Below are 23751 nucleotides of genomic sequence, written 5' to 3'. Positions count from 1 at the left end.
TCCTAGGGATTGGCTTTTGGGGATCGGTCAATTCTCTCCATTTCTATTTTGGCTCTGCTTCTAGAATATCAGGGCAATTTTCCTGTAGTAATTCTTTGAAAATGATGTCAAGGCTCTTTTCCTGATCATGACTTTCAGGTATTCCAATAATTTTTAAATTATTGTTCCTAAATCTGTTTTCCATATCAGTTGTTTTTTCAATGAGATGTTTCACATTTTTGTCTAATTTTTCATTTTTTTGGTTTTGAAGTAATAAGTCCTGATTTCTCATAAATTCATCAATCTCCCTGAGTTCTATTCTTTGTCTGAAGGATTTGTTTTCCTCAGAGAGTTTTCTTATCTCTTTTTCCATCTGGCCAATTTTGCTTTTTAAAGCATTCTTCTCCTCAATAACTTTTTGCACTGTTATCCATTTGACCTAAGCTGGTTTTTAGCATGCTATTTTCTTCAGCTTTTTTTTGGATTTCCTTGACTAAGCTGCTGACTTCATTTTCAGGTTTTTCCTGCATCTCTCTCATTTCTTTTCCCAGTTTTTCTTCTAATTCCCTCATTTGATTTTCAAAGTCTTTTTTGAGCTCTGTCATAGCCTGAGCCCAATTTCTGTTTTTCTTGGAGTCTTTAGATGCAGGAGCTTGTGTTTCCTCATCTTCAGACTGAGTATATTGATCCTTCTTGGGATCATAGATAATGTATTTCTCAATGGTGTTCCTCCTTTTTCTCTGCTTGCTCATTTTCCCAGCCTAATTCTGTTTTGGGGGTGCTTCCTGAGCTTTTGGGACACTCCCACAAGGGTCTCAGTGTGTGAGGCTCTGTCCTCCCTCCTGATCTGTGAATGACCATATGTGCCACCCTCTGCCACGGGGCTGAGGTGGGGGGGGCCCTGCTGTTCTATTGGGGGGCCTAGACTGTGATCAGGATCTGAATGTGTTCAGAACCCCAGAGTCCTGTTCCAGGGGCAGAGGATAGAGCTCTGCAGTCTCTCTTCACTTCCCTCCCTCAGGGCTCCTGCTTACCAGCTCCACCTGCTTCTGTTTCCTGGATCTGAAATGCAGTGGCCATGCTGCTTGCTGTGTGCTCTGAGGGCTGGGCTTCACATGCTCGCTCTGGCAGAGGTCCCCCACTGTTCCCCCACTTTGTGCCTGGTGCTCCCTGGGGCGTAGCTCAGGAAATTCCCCTGAGCCGTGGCTCCCAGCATCCTGGGGCTGCCTCCTGGAGGCTGAAATTCTTTTCCTCTGGTGGGCCACCCCTCTGGTGGGCCGCCCCTCCAACCCCAGGGAGCAGAGCCTTTCTGCTCTTTTCCAGGTTACCTTGAGTAGGAGAACTGCCTCACTGGGTCCCTCTGTGGGTTCTGTCTCTCGAAAATTTAGTTAGAGTCCTTAGTTTTGAAGATTTACGAGAGTGCCTAAGACATGATCCGCTCTTGTCGCCATCTTGGCTCTGCCCTGAAGGTGATTTCTTAAGAAAAACAAACTGCCCATAACAAACTTGAAATTACATGTACCCTTCTCTGTATTTGTTCTGTAGTGGAGATGCTCATTTTATTGGGTATTTAAGTTTAGGATTTAAAAAAAAAATTCATAAAAACCAACAACACGCCAAACCATCACCTTTGCCCAAGTCCTGCTTCCCTTTCAAACTTGATTAGACCAGTGGGGTGGCAGTCATCCAGAACAGATCCAGCCAAGTTAGTAAAGGCTGGGGGCCCAGCTGCTGAAGGAGGTGCCCACAGTGGCATCTGAATGGTCAGAGCTTCCATGTCAGTCTTTTTGCCATGGCCTGGGTAAATGTTATGGATGCTTTTTGTTTCTTACTTCATGGTGGCACCATGAATCTAAAACCCAGTCCCATTTTAATTAAGCATATACTCTGTGTGGGGCTCAAGACACAGGCATTGGCTGGGGGGGTGCACAGAGAACTCTAATAGTCAGAAAGTAACCCCAACTCCAGCAGGCGAGCAGGGCTGCCCCTCAGGTGTCACTCTCAGGCTGAACGTTAACGGTAAGGATTCACAGAAGTGTGGAGGGAGCGCATGACCCAGGCAAGGCCATCCCAGAGATGGCATATGGAGTCCAGAGAAGGCCTCTTTTAGGGAAATAGGACTGGAAATCTGGAGTAGGCTTTAGATCATGAGCTGAGTAGTCAATATCTGTTTTATCTAGTGAGTATAGAGAAGGGGGCAGACCCCTTGGCCCCAAAGAGAGCCCTTCCTCCCAGCTGTTGCCTCAGTCAGTCTGCCCTTACCCCTCTGTGACCCCAGTCCTTGGACCTTGCCTTTCCAGTCCTGCTGCCACAGATTCAGAATCCTTCCGATTGCAGAGGTTTGCCTGCAGGATACCACCAGCTTCAAGGGGCCATCACATGCTGGCTATATTTAATTCCCCTGCACAGACTTGTGTTTAAGTTTCAGTGGAGAGTGGCAGAGGTCAGGGGTGGAAAAGACCCTCATTCAAATCCTACTCAAAAGAATTGATTCTTGGCAGCTATGTGACCCCTCTTCTACTTCTAGGGGTCCTTCAGATGGTCCCCACTGCCCTCCTACCCCTCTCTGACTTTTCCTTCTTGGCCCATTTGGGGCAATGCTTCCTCCAGAAGCCCTCCTCACTCTCTGCCCTGTCACCTTCTCTCATGAATTTTCACTGTTATTCAAGCTCAATAAACATTCATTAATCAGCTCCTCTGTGCCAGAGTAATACTAGGCTAATACCGGAATGCAAATAAGAAAAAGACAGGCCCTGCTTCCAGAAGGGAAAGGAACATGTTGGGGGGAATCCAGGGCAGAAGAGCCCCTGGTGAGGTGGGGACTTGAGCCAAGCAGGACTGCAGATGAGAACTAAAGTTCCCTTGAAACTTTCCAGGAAAGCTTGGGGAGGGCTTGATCACTCTGCCAGATCACCCCGTAATTGGAGGGGGAAAGCCCTTGAGTATGCCGAGAAAGCATTGATCATCCAAGCCAGCCTGCATGGCTGGAGGCAGAAGCCTGGCCTTTCTGGGAAGGTTCCATGGCACCCTTTAACTTCCTACTGGCCCTGCCACCTGCCAGGGTCTCTGAGCCCAGCAATATACCCTCTGACCCTACTTCCATTTCTCCTCCCTCTGTTTGCTAGGAAGTGATAGGGCCAGTTGCCAAGATTGTAGGTTTTTTGATACTACTCTTCCACCCCATCTAAATTCTTCACTTTCTGACATCAGATCTGTTTTGCCAGAAATCCCTTGCAGTGGGACATTCAAGGCTTTAAATCACATAAAGAATTCAGTTTAATATTGACATATTAAAGAAATGAATCAGGAGCTCCAGATTGAATATATAAGTAGTTTAATAATCCAAGTGGAATACTCACATTGGGAAGATCTCCCTTGATAATTATAAAAAAAAGGAGGAACTTGAAAATGTGTCAGTGTGGATTGGCTGATATATTTGGATTTCCTCAACTGAGTTCTGCCTTGGATCCCAGGCTCCTGGATGCCAAATCAGGGTTGTTTGGGGTTCAGTCCCATATTTGCAAAGCCTTCTATGGTCAGACCCAGACAATGTGTTTCCTTTTGGCTTTCATCTATCTTGGTTAAATTATTCACAGCACAGATAGAGACTTTTGCTGGGAAACCACATTATTCATGGCCCTTACTGAGTAATTCACATTATGTATGACTTTCCAATTTAATGAATCCACATCCGAGCCTTTCCTTGTCAGAGACCTTGGAAGATCTAAGATTATTGATATTTTTTTCCAGGTACTTTAATTCTGGCTATTGGTTTATCCTGTTTGGCATTTTGCACATGTATGAATTAAATATATAAAGTGTTGATGCTTATAGCCTTGGCATATTCCTTTCCCAGTCTTAAACTAGTTGCTTTAAATGCAAACAAATTCCTCAGGAGACAAGTAAGATGACCCGATTTTCCCTTTTCTCTGAAGACTTGCCACATTAGGTTGGCATCCACAGTCAAAGGCTTTAGTGTAGCCAATGAAGCAGAAGTAAATTTTTTCAACCTTGCTGGTATATGAAGTGAACACAATTGTTTGGAAACATGAAGATTCTTTGGCATTGCCCTTCTTTTGGATTGGGAAGTAAATCGATCTTTCTACACAAGCCCCTCTACCAGACAAGGCATGATCCAGGAGGCAGGAGGGGAAGTGGAATTGGGACTTAAAGGAACCCAAGGGAAGTCAGTAGTTGAAGCAAAAGAGCCATAACTGGAGAAAATGTCGAGAGCTCAGATATGGAAGGACTTATTCCAGGAGGCAGGTATCCCTGGACTGAAGAGAATGTGTGAGGATTAAGTTATAAAAATACTAGAAAGGAGGGTGTTGAGTTATTTTTTATTTGATCCTGGAAACAATAGAAAGTTAATTGAATAAGGAAGTGACACAGTCAGACATTTGTTTTAGGAAAATTACTTTAGTGAGTGGGGAGAGACTTGGGGCAGACAGACCTAATTGTAGGCTATTGTGATTATCCAGATATGAATGAAGGCCTATACTGGGGTGGGTGGCCATGTCAGAGGAGAGAAGTATTGAGGAGATATTTAAGTACAATATCAATGTTTGTGAAATTCCTGCATAGAAAGGGGTCCCTGACATCCTTCTGGGCCCTGAGAAATTCCTTAGAAATATAACTTTGGCTAGGCACTTTGGGGTCTGAAGATAGTCTGATAGGACCCAGGGGTCACGGATATACCATAAAAAATTGTCTAAAGATTTACAAAGCACCCTTGTTAGCCTAATATCTTGCTGTATCTGTTAAATTCCAGGACTGCCTCCCCCTTTCCCAGATGCGGCTGGAACCATAAGATAGTAAATTCCTGACTCCCTCCATCTCAGAAAATATGTTCAAACATTACAAAAAGACCCTGACCCCCTCTCACCCCTATCTATATGGAACCCTATGTTTACATATGCATATGACAAGACAATATATCTAACTGCTGTCTTTGCTTCTGTATCCTGCTTGCTCTCAGTACCCCCCCACCAAACACTATAAAAACCCTATCCCCTGAACACTCAGGTACTGTCTGATTTGGGTATTCTTTATCCCCAGACAGTCCCTGGGAAATAAAGATCTCTAAGCTTATCAAATTCTGGTCTCTATCTCACTTTTTGGGTTCAACAATATTGCAAAGGTGAAATCAGTAGGCCTTGGAAGCAATAGTGACAAATTCATTTGTAAGGAACTAGGAGGATGATGTTGCCCCCAACAGTATTAGGGGAGTGGAAGGAATAAGTAGGGGGATGTGTGAAGATATAAAACTGCAAGAGAGAATCAGAGATTAATGTCATAATGAATATTGAAGAAAACATTTTAACTGAAATGTTATATATATATTCCACTTTTTTATTATGGCTGAATTGGATTTATGCCAAGGATATAAGGATATAACCAGAGTAATCAATCATATTAACAACAAAAAATCTAGAGATTTTATCAGAAGCATAACTTTTAACAAAATAATACAAATATTAAAAATTATTTTTAGAAACACATAGTAGGGGTGGCTAGGTGGCGCAGTGGATAAAGCACTGGCCCTGGAGTTAGGAGTACCTGGGTTCAAATCTGGTCTCAGACACTTAATAATTACCTAGCTATGTGGCCTTGTGCAAGCCACTTAACCCCATTTGCCTTGCAAAAACCTAAAAAAATAAAATAAAAAAATAAAAACACATAGTAATTGAAGGACCTTTCCTTATTTTGATCCACAGCATTTATCTACAAATGGAAGCTAATATTATTTATAATGTTGAAACACCGGACAATTTGCCAGTTAGATTTTATGGGAAGCCAGGGATGCACCTTGTCTTCACTCTTCCTTGACCTACCATTAGAAATACTAGCAGTAGCAGTCAAGTAAGAAAGTTAAATTGTGGGAATGAGCATTGCTAAAATTGGCTTAGAATGTTACTTTTCTTGATGGAGAGAACACTGAAGACAAAACTTTGTTATATAGCAGGGACAATGAGTTATTTACACAAGTTTTGGGTTTTTTTGTCTTTTAGATTGGGAAAGTGTATTTGAAACCAAGGTATCATCCCAGAAAAGACTCACAAAAGATGGCCTTTATGTTTCCAACCTGGAGAAAACTTGGACATATGATTCCTGGATAAAAGAACAGCAGAGAAATCACAAGGAACTTTCTCAGCAAGTAAAAGTTATTGAAAAGAAATCTTCCCATAATGTCAGTGCTCATAATGAATGTGATAGAAGTATCACTTTAGATTCAGTCATTTTGCCTCAAGAGAAAATATCTGTTGAAAAGGATTTCTGTAAATGTAATACACACAGACAGAACTTTAAACTTTATACACATTTGTTAAAATGCAATAAAATGTACCCAAAGAAGATATTTTCTATGTGTACTGAATGTGGGAAATCCTTCAGGTATAATTTAGCCCCTCATGAAAATCAGAAAACAAGTCCTAAAGCAAAAAAGTATAAATGTAATGAATGTAAGAAGGCCTTCTGCTGGAAATCACAACTTATTAAACATCAGGCAATTCACACTGGAGAGAAGCCGTTTGTATGTGAGGAATGTGGGAAGACTTTCCGCCAGAGCTCACACCTTACTCAACATAAGACAATCCACACAGGAGAGAAACCTTTTGAATGTAATGAATGTGGAAAGACCTTTCGCCAGAGAAAGGGACTAACTGAACATCAGAAGATTCATACTGGAGAGAAACCCTATGAATGTAGTGAATGTGGAAAGACCTTTCGCCAGAGGAAGGGACTAACTGAACATCATAAAATTCACACCGGAGAGAAACCCTATGTTTGTAAGGACTGTGGGAAAGCATTTAGTCAGAGGACAGATTTTATTCGACATCAGAGAATTCACACTGGAGAGAAGCCTTACAAATGCAGTGAGTGTGCTAAGGCCTTCTCCCAGAGGAAAGGACTTACTGAACATAATAAAATTCACACTGGAGAGAAACCTTTTGATTGTAATGAGTGTAGAAAAGCCTTTAGTCAGAAAACAGATCTCATTCGACACCAGAGAATTCACACTGGGGAGAAACCTTACAAATGCCATGAATGTGGTAAAGCCTTCTCCCAGAAGACAGGACTTACTGATCATCTGAACATTCATACTGGAGAGAAAATTTATAAGTGTGATGAATGTGGGAAGTGTTTCCGCCAGAACAGAGGACTTTCTGAACATCGGAAAATTCATAGTGGAAGGAAAGTTTATGAATGTAATTAATGTCAGAAGTCAAAGCTTACACAATTGTACTTCTACAGCTTATTCCTGATTGTTTGCTGCCTTGGTGAATGGGCAAGGAAGGGAGGGTGGTAGGAAAATGTGGAACTCATAAATGTTGGATAATGGATAGATGTTGAAAACTACCTTTACATGTAATTGGAAAAAAAAGATGAAATAAATTTCAGGGGAAAAAAAAGTCCAAGTTTACTCAATGGTAGAAAATTCACATTGGAGAGAACCCTTATGATTGCTGAGGACTCGTACCAGAGAAGAGCCTTAGAGATATCACAGTGTGAGATGGTCTTCTGCTGGAGCATACAGTATGGTCAACTTCAGAGACAGCTGGTCAACATCTTTCCTTCCAGTCATTATTATTCCCCTACATGACCTTCTTTCTCCCATTTTATAAGTTTGTCCTGCCTGTAATACTCTCCTTCCTCACTTCTCTTGTGCTGCCCATCTTCCTTCAAGGCTGGGCTTAAGTGCCAGCTTACACTGGAAGCAGTTCTTGATTTCCCCACTTATTGAGCCCTACCCACCCCAAGAAACTTGGAGTGCACTTTGTCCATATTTTAAATTTATTTAGCACATATTGTTTTCCTTTAGTAGCCTGAACTGCCTAGAAGGCTGTAGTCTATATTCCCAGGGTCTAGCAAGTGCTTGGAAGATATAAAGTGCTTAATAAATGTTTGAATTGAATGTTTGAGAGAAATGACTACTAGACTGAGTTCTTCGGGACTTCATCTACCAAGGAGTCTGTACACTAACAATCTCTATTCAAACATAATCAACAGTGGTTGTCCAATTTCCATTTAACCTCCAAGGAGCTTGGGGACCTATCCCCAGTTCACTCCACTTTTGGACAGCTTTAATTTTTAGCAAGTTTTTCTGATATCAGCTTAAATTAGCCTTAGTGCCTCTTTGAACTGTGACTCCTGGTTCTGTCTCTAAGGTCCAACAGAAATCTTATCCTTCCTTCCCGATTGCCCTGTCTTCCCTCTTCCTCCCCTTAGTCATCTCTTCCCCTTACCAAATACCACTTCCTTTAGTTAATCTTCCTAGGACATGGACCCTAGCCCTTTACTATCCAGGTTGCCCTCCTCCAAACACTCCAGCTTACTTTCATACCAGCTTGTTCTTCATAAAACAGGACCCTCTGAATACAGTCCTCCAGATGTGATCCAATTAAGGCAGAGTAGAGTGATGCCTCTTAATGTAGTCCAAGACTGGGGTGGATAGGTGGCTCAGTGGAAAGAACACCAGCCCTGGAGTCAGGAGTACCTGAGTTCAAATGCAGCCTCAGACACTTAATAATTACCTAGGTGTGGCCTTGGGCAAGCCACTTAACCCCATTGCCTTGCAAAAATCAATCAATCAAAATAAATAAAAATAAATAAAAATTTTAAAAAAAGCAGTCCAAGATTGCAGTCATTTTGGGGACCATCACATTGCATGCTGCTTATTCATGTAAATTTATAGGTTGCTGAAAATCCCCAATATTCACAACTGCTCTCTTGTACCTCCCCAACTTAAACTTGTGACATTCATTTTTTTTTGTATCTAAGTACAAGATTTTACATTGATCCTTACTGAATTTAATCTTAATAGATTCAATCCAATGCTCTAGCCTTTTGATCCTTTGAAATCCTCACTCTCTCATCTACCGTATTATATTAACTATACCCTGCCCCCAACTTGGAAACAACAAACCATCTCTGACTTTATCTGAGTCATTGCTAAAAATGTGGACCAATACAGGGCCAAGCAAGGATCTTTGAGGTACTCCATCAGAGACCTCTACCTTATTAATATTGGACTTTTTTTTAAGGTTTTTACAAGGCAAATGGGGTTAAGTGACTTGCCCAAAGCCACACAGCTAGGTAATTATTAAGTGTCTGAGGCTGGATTTGAACCCAAGTACTCCTGACTCCAGGGCCGGTGCTTTATCTACTGCACCATGTAGCCACCCCAGCACTGAGCTTCTTACCACTCTAGTTCAACTGTCCAACCAATTCTTAACCTGACCTTCTATTTGTCATAAGAATTTATAGAATATTTTGTCAAAAGCTTTGCCGAATTCTAGGTAAACTATGTCCCTGTCTCTGACTCCGGCTCTGGACCCTGTAGCCTCCTGAGGGTCTCCTCTCCCTTTCTCAGGCTAGCTGTTTGGGGAGGGCCTGGGGTCTTCGTGGGCAGAAGTCTGAAACTCTTTGTGACTTGCCCAGGGTCACACAGCTAGAAAATATCTGAAGCCTGATTTGAACTCATGGAGATAAGTCTGCTGGATTCCAAGCCCAGGGCTGTGCCATTAGCTCCTCTCTACCCCCATTTTACAGATGAGAAAGCTGAGGCAAACAGGGTGAAATACCCCACCCCCCCACACACACACAGCTAATGAGTGTCTGAGGCAGAATTTGAACTCGGGTCTTCCTGACTCCAGACCCAGTATTCTGGGCATCTGACTCTCCCCCAGCATTTAAGGTTCATGAGGGCACTATTTAGTCTCTGGGACCCAGGACTGAGCACTGTGTATGTAAATACCATTGGTTGGTTGGAGCAGAGTCTGCAAGCACACAGCAGTCGCTTAATAAATGCTTGTTGCTTAGTTGACTGAAGCAAAAGCTGGAAAGGCACATAGTGAATACTTAATAGATGCTTGTTGGCTTTTTAAATTTGTTTTGCTACTTTTTCCTTCTTGTAGTGACCCACCTCAGCCTCTATTTTGATTCTTCTTTCACAGTATGATTAATTGTTCAGTACAGTGGATAGAGCAGCAGCCCTGGAGTCAGAAGGGCCTGAATTCAAATTTGGCCTAAGACACATGCTAGCTGAGTGACTCTTGACAAATCCTGACTGCTTTGCATGCAGGGCCATCTCCAGTCATCCTGATTCTTATCTGGTCACTGGACCCAGATGATTGGAGGAGAAAATGAGACTGGTGACCTAGCACAGCCCCCCTCATTCAAATCCAATTCATGTGCTTGTCATAGCATCACCTCCCTGATGGCATGGTCTTCTTTGAGAACAAAGGACAAGGGGTGATTAGATGGCCCTGAATTGAGGAGGACCTGAGTTTAAAGTCAGCCTTAGACACTTACTAATTACCTAGCTGTGTGACCTTGGGCAGGTCACTTAATGCCTTTGCCTTGCAAAAAACAAACAAAAAGAACAGTGGACAAACATCATCAAATATGAGCCAGGAGGGTTTTATGTTCTGGTGGGTCTTCTTTAGGAGGCTCCAGGCAGTTTTCTGGGTCTTGATACAATGTGCACAATATCATTGACCAAGAGGACGTCTGGAGATTCCCCATCCAGAGGTGGATTCTCCAAGGCACACCATGGAGGAGACAGGTACTTTTGGGGGAACTTTGATTTCCTTTTTTGGTACAGCTTCCTGGATTATTCAAGCATAGATTTAGAGTTGGAAGCTTCCTGTTATGAGGCTAAAGGAGGTTGGGACCTATCCCAAACCACACAGGGAGGAAGTATCAGAGGCAGCTTTGGGTTTGGTTCTTCTGACTCCAGTAAGTTGGGCTCTCTTTCCCACTGAAGCAAATCACTAATAGGGAATAATCAGTGGGAACATCTCTTTGGTTTTGGGTCTCACTATGAAAACTGACAATATGATAAAAAGTGGAAACAACAAACATTAGAGAGATTACAGGAAAACACACAATGCACTATTGGTGGAAGGGCAACAAAGTGACCTAGCACCAGCCCTGGAGGCTGGAGGACCTGAGTTCAAATGTGACCTCAGACACTTGATACTTTGCCTCACATCCAGGGCCATCTCCAGTTGTCCTGACATATCTGGTCACTGGACTCTGATGGTTCCAGAGGAAAATTGAGACTGGTGGCTTTGTACTTTCCCCTCATTCCAATCCAATTTCCATGCATGTCATGGCATCACCTCCCTGATGTTATGATCTTCCTTGTGCATGAAAGACAAATACCAAACTGTTGGTGGACCTGTGAATTGGTTCATCCATTCTGGAAAGTAATCTAGAACTAGGCTAGAAACTAAGGAAAGTCGTGGACAAAGTGGTAAAGAGGAGGTACCATTTGCTTTTTTGGAGGGATGAGATATGTTAGTGAGATCACTGAGCCAGGTAACACCGGAGACAAAGTAAAGGGACTCATTTATTCATACCCATTGACTGATGCCAGCACTGGGAAAGGGTTTGTTATAAATGAATGAAAGAAAAACCTGCTAGAGTTAGAGAAAATTGTAGATTTTATTCATGAACCTTGCAAGACACGAGTACTTCACCTAAGATGAGGCACAAGGTAGCATTCGAATATCAGTCTTCAGAAACTCTTTCCCCTCCCTCTTGGATTTTCATAGGCTCCCAGAATCCCAGAATAAGAAGGGTAGAGAAGAAGAAGCATTGAGAAATGAAAACAATGGATTTCTTTTAAGTCATAATTACACACACAAAAAAATCCATGTGTGATATTTATGAGTTTTTCAGTAACCCGAGGCATAGTTCTTTTGGGAAGGCAATGCTGGCTCACTTAGATCTGGATGTTCTCCTCTGTCTTGGGCATCAAGTCCCAGGTCCCCTCTCCTTTGTTCTCTGCTTCCACCCCCACAATCATACAATGTGGCAGAGCCAACTAGCTCCCCTTGCTCTGTTGTTATCAAGTCATTAGTTTCAGACAGGGCCTGAAGGGATAGATAGAAAGCAATATACACGTCTATCATTGAACATTTCTTATGAACTTACCATGTTCTTCAACCTTGGATTACTCCATCCTCTGCTGGTGACTGGATCCACTTCTAGTTTGGGTTACACTGAGCCCTCACTGGTGCAGGGCAGTACTTCAAGGCCACCCTAATTAACTCATTTTCCCGATTCTCCCCTGGCTCTTCCAAACCTTTTTAAATCCTTCCTCAAATCTCTTAGCTCAGAACTTTGCCTCATATTTTGCAAAAACTTTTGACCCCATTTTCTGAGATTTCTTTTTTTCTTTTCTTTTTTAGGTTTTTTTTTTTTGCAAGGCAGTGGGGTTAAGTGGCTTACCCAAGGCCACACGGCTAGGTAATTATTAAGTGTCTGAGATCAGATTTGAACTCAGATACTCCTGACTCCAAGGCCAGTGCTCTATCCACTGTGCCACCTAGCTGCCCCTGAGATCTCTTTTCTGTCCTCTTCATCTCACATCACTTCTCCTTTCACCTCCCAAGAAGAGGTGGCCCTTCTCTGTGCCAAAGCAAACTCATCCATCTGTACAAGTCTCATCTCCTCCAACACTGTCCCCTCCAAATCTCTACTCTTTCACTCACTTTCAGTCTCTTCCTTTCTATTGGCTGATGAACACAATCTTGTGTTTCCCCATTCTCAAAAAACCCTCACTTGCCCCTTATCCCCACTAAAACTTGATTTAAGCTCCTTGAGAAGACGATCAACAGTAGGTGCCTCCACGTTTCTTTCACTCCTCAATTCCTTGCCACCAGTTACCTGTAGTCTATGCTCATTTGGTTCTTAGTAGAAATGTTTCCAGGAAAAATTGTTTCCTAATTAGTTTCTTTCCTTGCTTTTTTGTTGGACAGACCCCCCCCCCATTTTTGCTTCTTTTTCTATTTTGTTTCTTATAGTTCATCTACTTAATGAGTGGACTAAAAATTCCCAATGGTCTGAAACTGCAATGTCAGTATCATCCTTTTTTCTTTTATTTGTAAACATTTCTTTAGTTCAATTTTCTTTGCTGGGAATATTTCAGTAAACAAAGAAAAGACTACATATGAAACTCTAATTGCTTAGACTTCAGTTTTTGAATGGGTATAACTAAATTTAACATAGCAAATAGTACCAATTCTTCCCTGATTGTCAGTAAGCATTTGTTAAACACCTAAATACATGCCAGAGATTATGCTAAGAGCTGGGGGATACAAAAAAGGCAAAAGACAGTACTTGCCTTCAGGGAGCTCCCAATCCAAGCCAATGGCGGCAAGCAAAGAAAACTATGCCAACAATATATAACTCAGAAAATAGGAAACAATAATGCTTTTGTCCTTCATTTTCAAAGAAGGGAGGTGATGCCATGACAAGCACATGAACTGGATTTGAGGGAGGGGGGCTCTGCTAAGTCACCAACCTCACTTTCTCCTCCAGGGCATCTGGATTCAGTGGCCAGATAGGGATCAGGATGACTGGAGGTGGCCCTGGATGTGAGGATAAAGTGACTTACCTGAGGTCACACAACTAGTAAGAGACTAGCGTTTGAGACCAGATTGGAACTTCTGTGTCCTGAACTCCTACACCACCTAAACCAACAGAAGGAAAATCCTGGACCATAGTTTCCTGTAGAAGATGAGGATGTCAGTAGGCAGAGTTAAGAAGGAAGAGAATCCCAGGCATCAGCACAACCAGAGAAAATGTCCAGAGAGAAAATGTCTGAAGATGGAGTGACTTGTTGGAAGAAGAGTATATGGTGAGAAGTAAGGTAGAAGATTAGAAAGGTAGAAGGGACCAGGTTAGGAAGAACTCTGAACCCTCCTCCCATCCATTCTCAGCGGAGAACCTTGCCTCATCTATCATGCAGACATGCTTCTTTATATTCTCCCAATGCTTATAGTCACTCTATCTTTCTTCACCTTTGTCCCACATGAATAGATGGCCTCACTCCTTACCAAGGCCAACCCTTCCACCTGCACAAGTGATCTCATTCCATTCCATTTCTTCCAACAGATCGACCCTTCTGTCATCCCCACTCTTCCTAACTTTCAATTTCTCTCTTTCTATTAGTTCATCTCCTACTTTCTACAAATATGCCATACCTGAATGCTCACTTGATCCTTCCATCCCTGCTCTCATCTTCTATCTCTTCTTGTAGCTATATCTCTTGTAGCTAAGCTCTTCAAAAGGCCTGTCTATAACAGTTGCTTCCATATTTTCTCCTTTCATGTTCTTCTTAACCCCCTCCAATCTGACTTTGTCTTCATGTCATCCACCCAAACTATTCTCTGGATTGTACTTAGAGTGGGATAAAGTCTGAGATTTCTTCAGTAGAATATTATACATTAGATTAGAACTGTGTCTCTTCTGCCCCTTCTCCCCTGACAAAAAACTTTTGGGATATCAGTGAATGTTATTAGGCCTGGAATGTAAAGAGCAAACTGACTTTTGTTCCTTCTCTACTGAGTCTTCAGGAAGGAGACATGTGTCTCTGTTTGGATTAGTTTACGGGCTTAGATTGTAAAGACCATCTTCTTTTTTTTTTTTTTTTTTTTTTTAGGTTTTTGCAAGGCAAATGGGGTTAAGTGGCTTGCCCAAGGCCACACAGCTAGGTAATTATTAAGTGCCCGAGGTGCATTTGAACCCAGGTCCTCCTGACTCCAGGGCCTGTGCTCTCTCCACTGCACCACCTAGCCGCCCCATATACTGGGTGTTCTTGTGCCAGTGTCTCTATATTGCATAATAAATTCCAAAATTTTTAAGAGAGACCTTGAAAATGTTCATTGTATTGCTTTTTTCAGACTCATCTGTGCCTACCCTGCGTGAGTTGTCTTTGGCAAGTGGACAGTTGGCATTTGAATGGGGCCAGCCCATCGTTGTTGCCCTCCTTTGAATGCTTGGCAATGTAGCTTGAGAAAGGACCTCAGTGTCTGGGATCTTCTGCCGGGTGATCTCATATTTTTAATGTAACATGAAAAGCAAGGCACCGGAAGGTGCATGGGGGGCCTGAGTAGGCTGCGCACATTACAAGCAAGTTATTAGGAGGAGGCCGGGCAAACGTTGGCATCAAAGAAGTGTACCAGGAAAAAAAGGCAATGGGCTGGGCCCATGGGGAGTCTTAAGGAGAACCACTAGGCAGTCTGCATGGTCCACCGGAGTTCTCTGCATGCCAGGAGAACGTCCACACAGGAGAGACCATGGCCACGGGCTGGGAGCTGGGCTGGAATCCCCACGAGGCGGTCAAGAGACCAGCGTCCGTCACCGCTGTGGCCCTGTCGCCTCCCTCCCCTCCCCTCCCCCTCCACTCGGGCACGTGGCCGCCACACGAGGGCGGGCCGTCACTTCCGCCCCGAGACTTCCGGTTTCCACTCCGCCACGGGCTCCCCAGACCAGGTGACTCGGGGTCCTGGAGTCCTAGGACCTCAGGGTCGGGGCTTCTCCCCCTCCCCGTCTGATCTTCTGCGCATGCTCCTTCCGCTCTGGCCGCCCGGCTTGCGGGAGATTATGCACATGCGCAGACGGCCTGCGGACTCCGCTCCCCAGAAGGCAGCGCGGCGCGCGAGCTCCTAGACTCACCCCGCCCTTGCGGAGCCCGGGGGTGTGGTCTGAGGCGAGCTGAGCTGAGCATGCGCGGCGCGCTAAGGCCCTCCCCTTCCTCCCGCGCCACCTGCCTCAGTTTCCCCACCTGTAAACGGGGGAGCTCGCCGCGGGGAGGCCCGAGCCTCTCTCTGCCCCTTCCCAGCCCCCTGCGGGCCCTCGGGGCTCCGGACACTGACCGCCCCGGGGTCAGAGCCCCGGTGTCCGGCCGCGCTGCCCCGCTTCCCCCCAGCGGACGGCCGCCGGTGCTGGGGGGCCGCTGCCCGCCAGGTGAGGCCCCGAGGCCGGGCCGGGCCCTCCCAGACCCCGGGGGGGAGGCAGGACCCCCGGCCCTCCCCTGCGTCCAGGACGGGGTACAGGCCGCGAACCCCACAAAGGGGAGGCCTCGGGGCCGGGGGCCCCCTGACCGGGCGTCTGGCAGCCCTTGCAGGGAGGACGCCCAGGCAGACACTTCCAGAAGGTTCTGGAGACAGCCGCTGTGGAGCTGCCGAGGCCTGTGCTGGTGGGGCCCGGGGGGGTCCTGGGCAGTCTCCTGGGGGACAGGGAGCCCCAAGGCAGGAGGCGGGCCAGGGCCGAGATCTAAGGACTCCTGAGCCCCACGAAGCAAGTCCCCTCCCCCGCAGCCGGATGGGGACCCCCGGGCCTGGCAGGACTCTGTGTCCGTGAACTTCTCCCAGGAGGAGTGGGGGCACCTGGGCCCTGCTCAGAAGGAGCTGTACCCCGAGGTGATGCTGGAGAACCACGGGAACCCGGGACTCAGCCTCTGCTCCCCTAACACTGAGTTTCCACCCCGAGGGACAGCTAAAGGGGGAGGTTGCGAGAAAGGGGAAGAGGGGCTCAGAAGTCCCGCATCCCTGGGTAGCTTCAGGACCTTGGATAGCTGGACACCCACCTGAAACCTTGAATGACTCTTGGACTTCAAATGGGGCCCCATCCAGAAAATGAAATTTCTCTCTGAGCCCAAGGCCAGTCCAAGAACCCCCAGGTAGGTCTGTCCTGCCAGAATCTTACCCAGACAGACCGACTCATCTGAAGTGTTGAAGCAGTCAGTGTCCACCTGTCCTGGAGGGGGATCTCAGAATGGGAGACTGAGGTCTTCTGTGGCCCCAACTCTGTTTCATCTGAACAGGACTTGCAGTTTCCAAGCCCCATGTGATCAAGCAGTTGGAGCGAGGGGAAGCCCCTTGGATGCCATGGGAAAGTGTGCCAAGGAGCTGTGGCTTAGGTGAGTGAGTGACCCCAGACAGCTGCTTGGCCAACTCTTGTTTGTCCTAATGCCCGACCTCATGGGGTCTCCCGTACACCCTGTGAGGTCAGTACTACAGGTGTGGTACATCTACTTCACAGATGAGGAAACTGAGGCTGAGAGAGGTTCAGGGACATCACCAAGTTGACAGCTAGAAAGTGTGTGAAGCAGACTTTGAATCTAGGACCTCTTGAGTGTCCTCTGCCCTCTCCATCAAACTCTGCTGCCTTTCATGAGGAAACACTTTAACTATGTTAGGAGTGCTAACCCTGTGCTAGACCCCCAGAAACATAGGGTTAAACAAAGGGTATGTCACATTTGATTCTGAGAAACTCAAGGATTGATGAATGTGCCCATATGCATCCCGCTGGGTTTGCAGAGAGGCCTTTAGCAGGGATGGATCTGTTTGCCCAGTTTCTTTTGGGGTTCCCATATTCTTAGCATTCCTTCTCAGTCCCACTCACAGTTTATTATTCATTTGGTTGATCTCCTTAATGCAAATATTAACTTTATTTTTAATTTTTTTCCTTAGTTATCAAGGTTTTCTTTTTCTTCCCACTGGAAGAAAAAAAGGAAAATAAAACTTTTATTCTAAGCAGTCATCCATCACCTCTAGGTGAATCTCATGTTTCAATATGAGACTTTGAAATCATGACTGATCAGAGTTTTTAGGTCTTTCAAAATAGTTTGGGTTTTTTTTTCAGTTGATAGTATTTTATTTCTTTCTAATTACATGTAAAGATAGTTTTCAATATTCATTTTTGTAAGATTTTGAATTCCAAATTTTTATCCCTTCCTCCAAGACAGCAATCTGATATAGATTATACATGTGCAATCATGTTAAACATATTTCCATGTTAGTCATTTTGTGAAAGAAGAATCAAAACAAAAAGGAAAAAATCATGAGAAATAAAAAAACAAAAACCAAATTTTGAAAAATAAAATAATAGGCCTCAATATATAATCAGACTATTTGTTGTGGGTGGCATTTTTCCATCACTAGGCCTTTAGAATTGTCTTTGCTGAGAAGAGCTAAGTCGATCATAGTTGACGATTACACACAATGTTGCTATTACCTTATACAATGTTCTCCTGGTTCCTCTCACTTCACTCTGCATCAGTTCATGCAAGTTTTTCCAGATTTTTCTGAAAATCACCTGCCCAGGACTTCTTATAAAACAATAAATTATAGGTTTAGAGTATCCATCCTAGGTGTTCACATGGATTATTTGTGTCCAACCTGTGATAGAGTATTCCAAGGTCATATTGGTATGATCAGCCAGTCAGACTGTGGTTTGTCTTTAACATAGTGATGGTTTGGTCTTCTTCCATAATGAAAGACAAAAACCACTCAGCAAACTGGCCAATAAAACAATAGTATTCCATTACATGATATACCACATCAAGTTTTGTTTTACAGTGTTGATATTCCAGTATAACTTAATACCCTAGTTCTCACTTCAAACTGCCTTAGGTTCATACAAGTCTTCACAGGTTTCTTTGAAACTGTCTTTCTTCATTTTTTCTATAACAGTAGTATTCTTTCACATTCATATACCATCATTTTTTTTTTCAGCCATTTCCCAGTTGGTGATTTACCTACAGAGTTTCCAATTCTTTGCTACAAGATAAAGAGTTGCTTTCAAAATTTTTTATATATGGATCCTTTTCTTCTCTCTTTGATCCTTTTTTCTTTTAGATTTTTTTTTCAAGGCAATGGGGTTAAGTGGCTTGCCCAAGGCCACACAGACCGGATTTGAACCCAGGTACTCCTGACTCCAGGGCTGGTGCTTTATCCACTATGCCAACTAGCTGCCCCCCCCCTTCCTTCTTGATCCCTGCCTCCTGACTTCCCCTATCATATATTTCAATTTATTTACATATTTTCTCCTTCAGTAGAATGTGACATTTAGTTCTTTTTTATGCCAAATACCAGATTGTTTTGATCAGAATCACTTGTCTGGAGGGCTATAATAACTTTATTTGTGGATTTTTTTTTAATGTGCCTGTTACTATTCTTGCTTCATTGTTTTCCCCTATAAGTTTCTTGATTTTGTGCAGTTCTGTGGAGAAACCCCTTGCTGTTGTATTCAGCAATTTATTTTGGGAGTACTATTATTTGTACTCCTCTAATTTGTGTTATCCATGAACTTTAAAGACCCCTCCAATTTTCTAGGACTTTATTTCAGTCATGATTATTTTATTTGTCATGTTAGAGCCACCTGTGTATTTCTAGGTAGCTTAATTCCCCAGTATTTTTTTTGGTAAATGATATTTATGTTTAAACTTTTTGTATGTGATTTTATTGCTGTTGGAAATAAAAATGAAAGTGATTTTTGTTTACCCTGTACCCCATAATCATGTAAATTCTCCCCTAGAACTTCTGCTTTCTCTTTATTTGTCTAAATATTTTATCTAAATACAGCTGAATGAAACTTAGTGGGGGGGACAACTTCTGACTAGAGTTTAGGTCTCTATACATGTCTCTTCCTTAATGGGAGGAAAGTAGAGTTGAAAAACTGGATGGTAGAACAACCTTGTATTTTGTGACACATTGAAGTGAGGAAACATGAGAATATGAGGGGAAAGAAATGGAAAAGCCATTAAAGATCAAATAAGGTATAAGCAATTAGTATGGTTGTAGGAGTGTGTCACAGATTGCCTACTAAACTGGCATAGAGGCCTATTGGAGAAATTTTTAAAAGGCATTTCTTCCTCTACTAATCTGTGGAAAGCCCTGGGCAGAGGGGCTTTGTAAATAACTTGTTTGGTTCTCACAATAGTTCTGAGAGGGAGGTGCTGTTATTATCTTTATTTTACAGTTAAAGAAATTGAGGAAAAGATAGGTGAAGTGACTTCTCTAAGGTCACACAGTTAGTAAATGCCTGAGACCAAATTTGAAGTCAGATCTTCCTAACTCCAGGCCTAGCCTTCAATCTGTGCCACCTAGCTGCTTTCTTGCAATGGTGAGGTCAGTAAACTATTTGGAGGTCATTTTTTTGTATTATATGTGTCAAAACTCACTATATGATAAATTATTACATACCTAGTGTGGTGAAAAGATCACAAGAAAGTTAGAAGATCAAGGCTATGTAATGCTGCTTTTGAGTTAATATCTTATTACCAGTTGTTTTCTTTCAAAAAATGGGGGAGTTGTATGTTTGGATGATCATTTAGGTCTCTATTGTCCCTGGTATTCACCCAGTGTTGTGCAGCCATAGATGTTGACAGAGTTGTTATTTATATTGAGCTTAGAGGGACCTCCATTTAGTTTCCAACTGTTGTGCCTTTGAGAAATTAACAAAATTAGAAATGCTCCAGGTGCCAAAGAGAATCGAATTTGGAGTCAAAAAACTAGTTTCAAGCTTTACACTGCAACATTTATTGATGTGACTGAGGCAAGTCATCAAAATTATTCTGATCCTCAGTTTCTTCATTTGCAAAGCCAAATAACTTGCCTCCCTCCCCCTAAATAAAGTTAATAATAATTTATATTAATTAGTATGAATACACTCAAATACAAAATGTTTCTGAAGCTTTGTGATGGTTTCCTTCACAGCTCATTTCTCAAAATATGTTTATCTTGCTTTTGGGGTTTTTTTTCATTTTCATTTCAATTGTCACATTCTTGATGGAAGACATGGATGAGAGTAGGAAGCTGAGAGTATTTTATGTGTTTTTTTTTCTCTTTCAGATCAGATGACTAGGCCTGAAATCAAGGAGTCATCTCTAAAGCTGGACTTCTCTTCAAAAGACTCATCCCAGGAAAGATTTATAGCGGACAGTGCCTATGTCTTCAAGTTGAAAGAATTTGACGCTGGGTCAGAAAGACAGAAAATTAGTAAAGGAAAACTTATCCAACAAGTAAAAATTATTCCAAAACAAACCTCCAGATGATGTGAGAGACAATAAATGTGATAAAAATGACAGACACTTCATATCAGAGCTAATACTTTTTCCACCACAGAATGTAAGCACAGGAAAAAGTCCCAGAGATTGTGATATTTGTAAAAAAAACCTTCAGCCTATGTTCAGACCTAAAAAAATATAATAGAACTTCCTCCCAGAATAAGATTATTTTAAAGCACACTTACTAAATTATAATTCAGATCTAACTGAAAATGCTAGGCTGCATTCTAGAGGGAAACCTCATGAATATAGTGAATGTGGCATGGTCTTCCATCAGAGTTCAGAGCTTATTCAACATCAGAGAATTCATACTGGAGAAAAACCTTTTAAGTGTGATGAATGTGGGAAGCTCTTCCCCAGAAATAGATATCTTATTCTTCATCAGAAAATTCACACTGGAGAAAAGTCATATGAATGTAAAGAATGTGGGAAATTCTTTCGCCAAAGTGCACACCTTAGTGTACATCAGAGAAATCACACTGGAGAGAAACCTTATGAATGTAATGAATGTGGAAAGGCCTTTACCCAGAGCAGAAGCCTTATCCTTCACCAGAAAATTCACACTGGTTATGTACCATATGAATGGAATGAGTGTGGAAAGGCTTTCTGCTGAAGTACAGAACTTATTCTTCACCAGAGAATTCATTCTGGAGAAAAACCATACAAATGTAATGTATGTAGAAAGTTGTTCCGTCAAAGTGCACATCTTAATAGTACATCAAAAAAAGTCATACCGGAGAGAAACCTCTGGAATGTATTGAATGTGGGGAATCTTTCCGCAGAAGCACAGAACTTACTCTTCCCCAGAGAATTCATACTGGAGAAAAACCACATAAATGTAATATATGTGGGAAGTTCTTCTGCCAGAATTCATATCTCATTGTACATACAAGAAGTCATATTGGAGAAAGACCTTATGAATGTAAGGAATGTGGGAAGGCCTTCAGCCGGAGCAGAAACCTTATTCTCCATTGGAGAATTCACATGGAAGAGAAACCTTTGGAATGTAATGAATGTGGGAAATCCTTCCACCAGAGTTCACACCTTACTCAGCATCAGAAAATTCATAGTGGAGAAAAGCCCTATGAGTGTAATCAGTGTGGAAAGGTCTTCTAATGGAGAGCAAAGCTTATTGAACATCAGTTAATTCACACTGGAGATAAGGCTCCCAAATGTAATGAATGTAGGAAAGCTTTCCAACTGAGCTCACAACTTAGTATACATCAGAGAATTCATCTTGGAGAAAAGCCTTATAAATGTAATGAATGTGGGAAAGTCTTTAGTCAGAAAATGCACCTTAAGATCCATCAGAGAATTCATACTGGAGAGAAACCATATGAGTGTAATAAATGCGAAAAAGCCTTCTGCCAGAGCTCAGATCTTACTCAGCATCAGAGAATCCATACTGGAGAGAAACCTTTCAAATGCAGTGAATGTGGGAAGGGCTTTGCGCGAAGTAGAAGTCTTACTCTTCATCAGAAGATTCATATTGGAGAGATACCATATGAATATGGGAAGGCTTTCTGTCAAAGCACAGAACTTACCCTCCATCAGAGAACTCACATTGGAGAGAAAAGGCCACACAGCCAGGTAATTATTAAGTGTCTGAGGCCAGATTTGAACTCAGGTACTCCTGACTCCAGGGTCGGTGCTCTATCCACTGCACCACCTAGCCCATTAATTTTTAAATTATCTCTCCTGGATCTATTTTTATGGTCAGTTGTTTTTCCATTGAGATATTTCACATTTTCTTCTAATTTTTGGCTTTTTTGGAAGAGTTTTATTTCTTCCTGATTTCTTGCAAAGTAATCAGCTTCCTTTAGTACCATTCTGCATTTGAAGGAGTTATTTTCTTCAGAGAGCTTTTTTATCTCCTCTTCCAACTGGTCAATTCTGCTTTTTAAGGCATTCATCTCCTCATTTGCCTTTTGTTTTGCTTTTTTCCATTTGGCCTAAACTACTTTTTAACATATTTTCTTCAGTATTTTTTTGTATATCTTTCATCAAACTGCTGATTTGGTTTTCATGATTTTTCTGCATCACTCTCATTTCTCCTCCAAATTCTTCTTCCACCTCCCTTAATTGCTTTTTTTAGTTTTTTTTTTTGCAAGGCAATGGGGTTAAGTGGCTTGCCCAAGGCCACACAGCTAGGTAATTATTAAGTGTCTGAGGCTGGATTTGAACTCAGGTCCTATGCTCTATCCACCATGCCACCTAGCTGCCCCCCTTAATTGATTTTCAAAGTCTTTTTTGAGCTCATCCATAGCCTGAGCCCATTTTCTATTTCTCTTGGAGGTTTTGTATGTGGAAGCTTCAATTTTGTCATCTGAGGATGTGTTCTGATCTTCCATGGGACTAAAGTAATTCTCTATGGTCAGATTGTTTTTCTGTTGTTTACTCATTTCCTCAGCCTAAGACTAATTTACAGCACTTCCAAGGCTTTGGGGTTTTTTTGGGGGACACCACACTGGGACCTCTATTCCTCCAATGTTTTATGCTCTCTTGCCCATGCTTTGATATGTAGATGACCACTGGCATTCCCCTATGCCCTGGAGCTGTGAGGAGAGCCTCTGCTATTTTAGTATGGAAGGCCAAACTGTAACCTGGATCTCAGTGTGGGCAAACAGCAGAGAGATTTCCGAAGTCTCCCCTGACCTCTTTACCATATGTGGGCTATGCTCTGGAGGTGCAGGCTGGCTTCCCCTGATTCTCGTTACAGGTTCTGTGGCCAGTGCTCCTCACTCCACACTCATTCTGGTGTAGCAGAATTCTCTCACCACCCCTTCAAGCTGTTCCCAGTGATCCCTGGGTTGGGCTGGGCTGAGCAGTACTGCGGCCAGGGCTTTTTCCAACAACCAATCCTGGTGAAACACACCTTTCCTAAAGAGCTTCTAAGTTATCTTGGACTGGGAAAATGTATCAGTCTTTCTGTGGGTTCTGCCCCTCTAAATTTTGGCTAGAGTCATAATTTAACAGTTTTTGGAGTTTTTTGGGGAAGGAGTTTCTGGGAAATGCTGCCTTCACTCTGCCATCTTGGCTCCACCCACTGAGTTGTACATTGTTCTACCACCCTTCCTTCCCCCTCACCCTCCCCATGGCAACAAACAATTTGATACAGATTGTAC

General features: G+C 42.9%; 3 protein-coding genes across 3 annotated transcripts in view; all 3 read left to right on the top strand.

Moving 5' to 3' along the window:
• The window catches only part of LOC141497227 (uncharacterized), a 36075-nt gene extending 27674 nt beyond the window's left edge, over nt 1-8401 (top strand). Inside the window, exon 6 of the mRNA XM_074199874.1 lies at nt 6449-8401. Coding sequence (XP_074055975.1) covers nt 6449-7195 — 747 coding nt within the window. The 3' untranslated portion in view covers nt 7196-8401. The remainder of the gene's footprint in view (nt 1-6448) is intronic.
• A 6932-nt stretch (nt 8402-15333) lies between these two features.
• Nucleotides 15334-21350, top strand: LOC141497181 (zinc finger protein 184-like). The gene is made up of 3 exons (XM_074199833.1): nt 15334-15741; nt 16601-16696; nt 20412-21350. The coding sequence occupies exons 1-3, from the start codon at nt 15501-15503 to the stop codon at nt 20612-20614; spliced, it is 540 nt and encodes a 179-aa protein (XP_074055934.1). The 5' UTR covers nt 15334-15500; the 3' UTR covers nt 20615-21350.
• On the top strand, nt 20889-22420 carry LOC141499674 (uncharacterized). Its single transcript, XM_074202323.1, is given in 2 exon segments — nt 20889-21197; nt 21341-22420. Coding segments are annotated over 2 exon segments (1389 nt in total).
• The last annotated feature ends 1331 nt before the right edge of the window (nt 22421-23751 follow it).

Source organism: Macrotis lagotis, chromosome X (assembly GCF_037893015.1).
Source record: "Macrotis lagotis isolate mMagLag1 chromosome X, bilby.v1.9.chrom.fasta, whole genome shotgun sequence".
NCBI lineage: Eukaryota > Metazoa > Chordata > Mammalia > Peramelemorphia > Peramelidae > Macrotis > Macrotis lagotis.
The sequence above is the reverse complement of the archived record's forward strand: the minus strand, read 5'-3'. Positions and strand labels throughout refer to the sequence as shown.

Bases quoted from the DNA above. Each gene is read 5' to 3' on its own strand.
- LOC141497181 (XM_074199833.1), top strand. From the start codon at position 15,501: ATGCGCGGCGCGCTAAGGCCCTCCCCTTCCTCCCGCGCCACCTGCCTC. The intron at 15,742-16,600 runs GTGAGGCCCCGA...TCATCTGAACAG, and splicing joins GGGGGGCCGCTGCCCGCCAG to GACTTGCAGTTTCCAAGCCC. The intron at 16,697-20,411 runs GTGAGTGAGTGA...TTTCTCTTTCAG, and splicing joins GCCAAGGAGCTGTGGCTTAG to ATCAGATGACTAGGCCTGAA.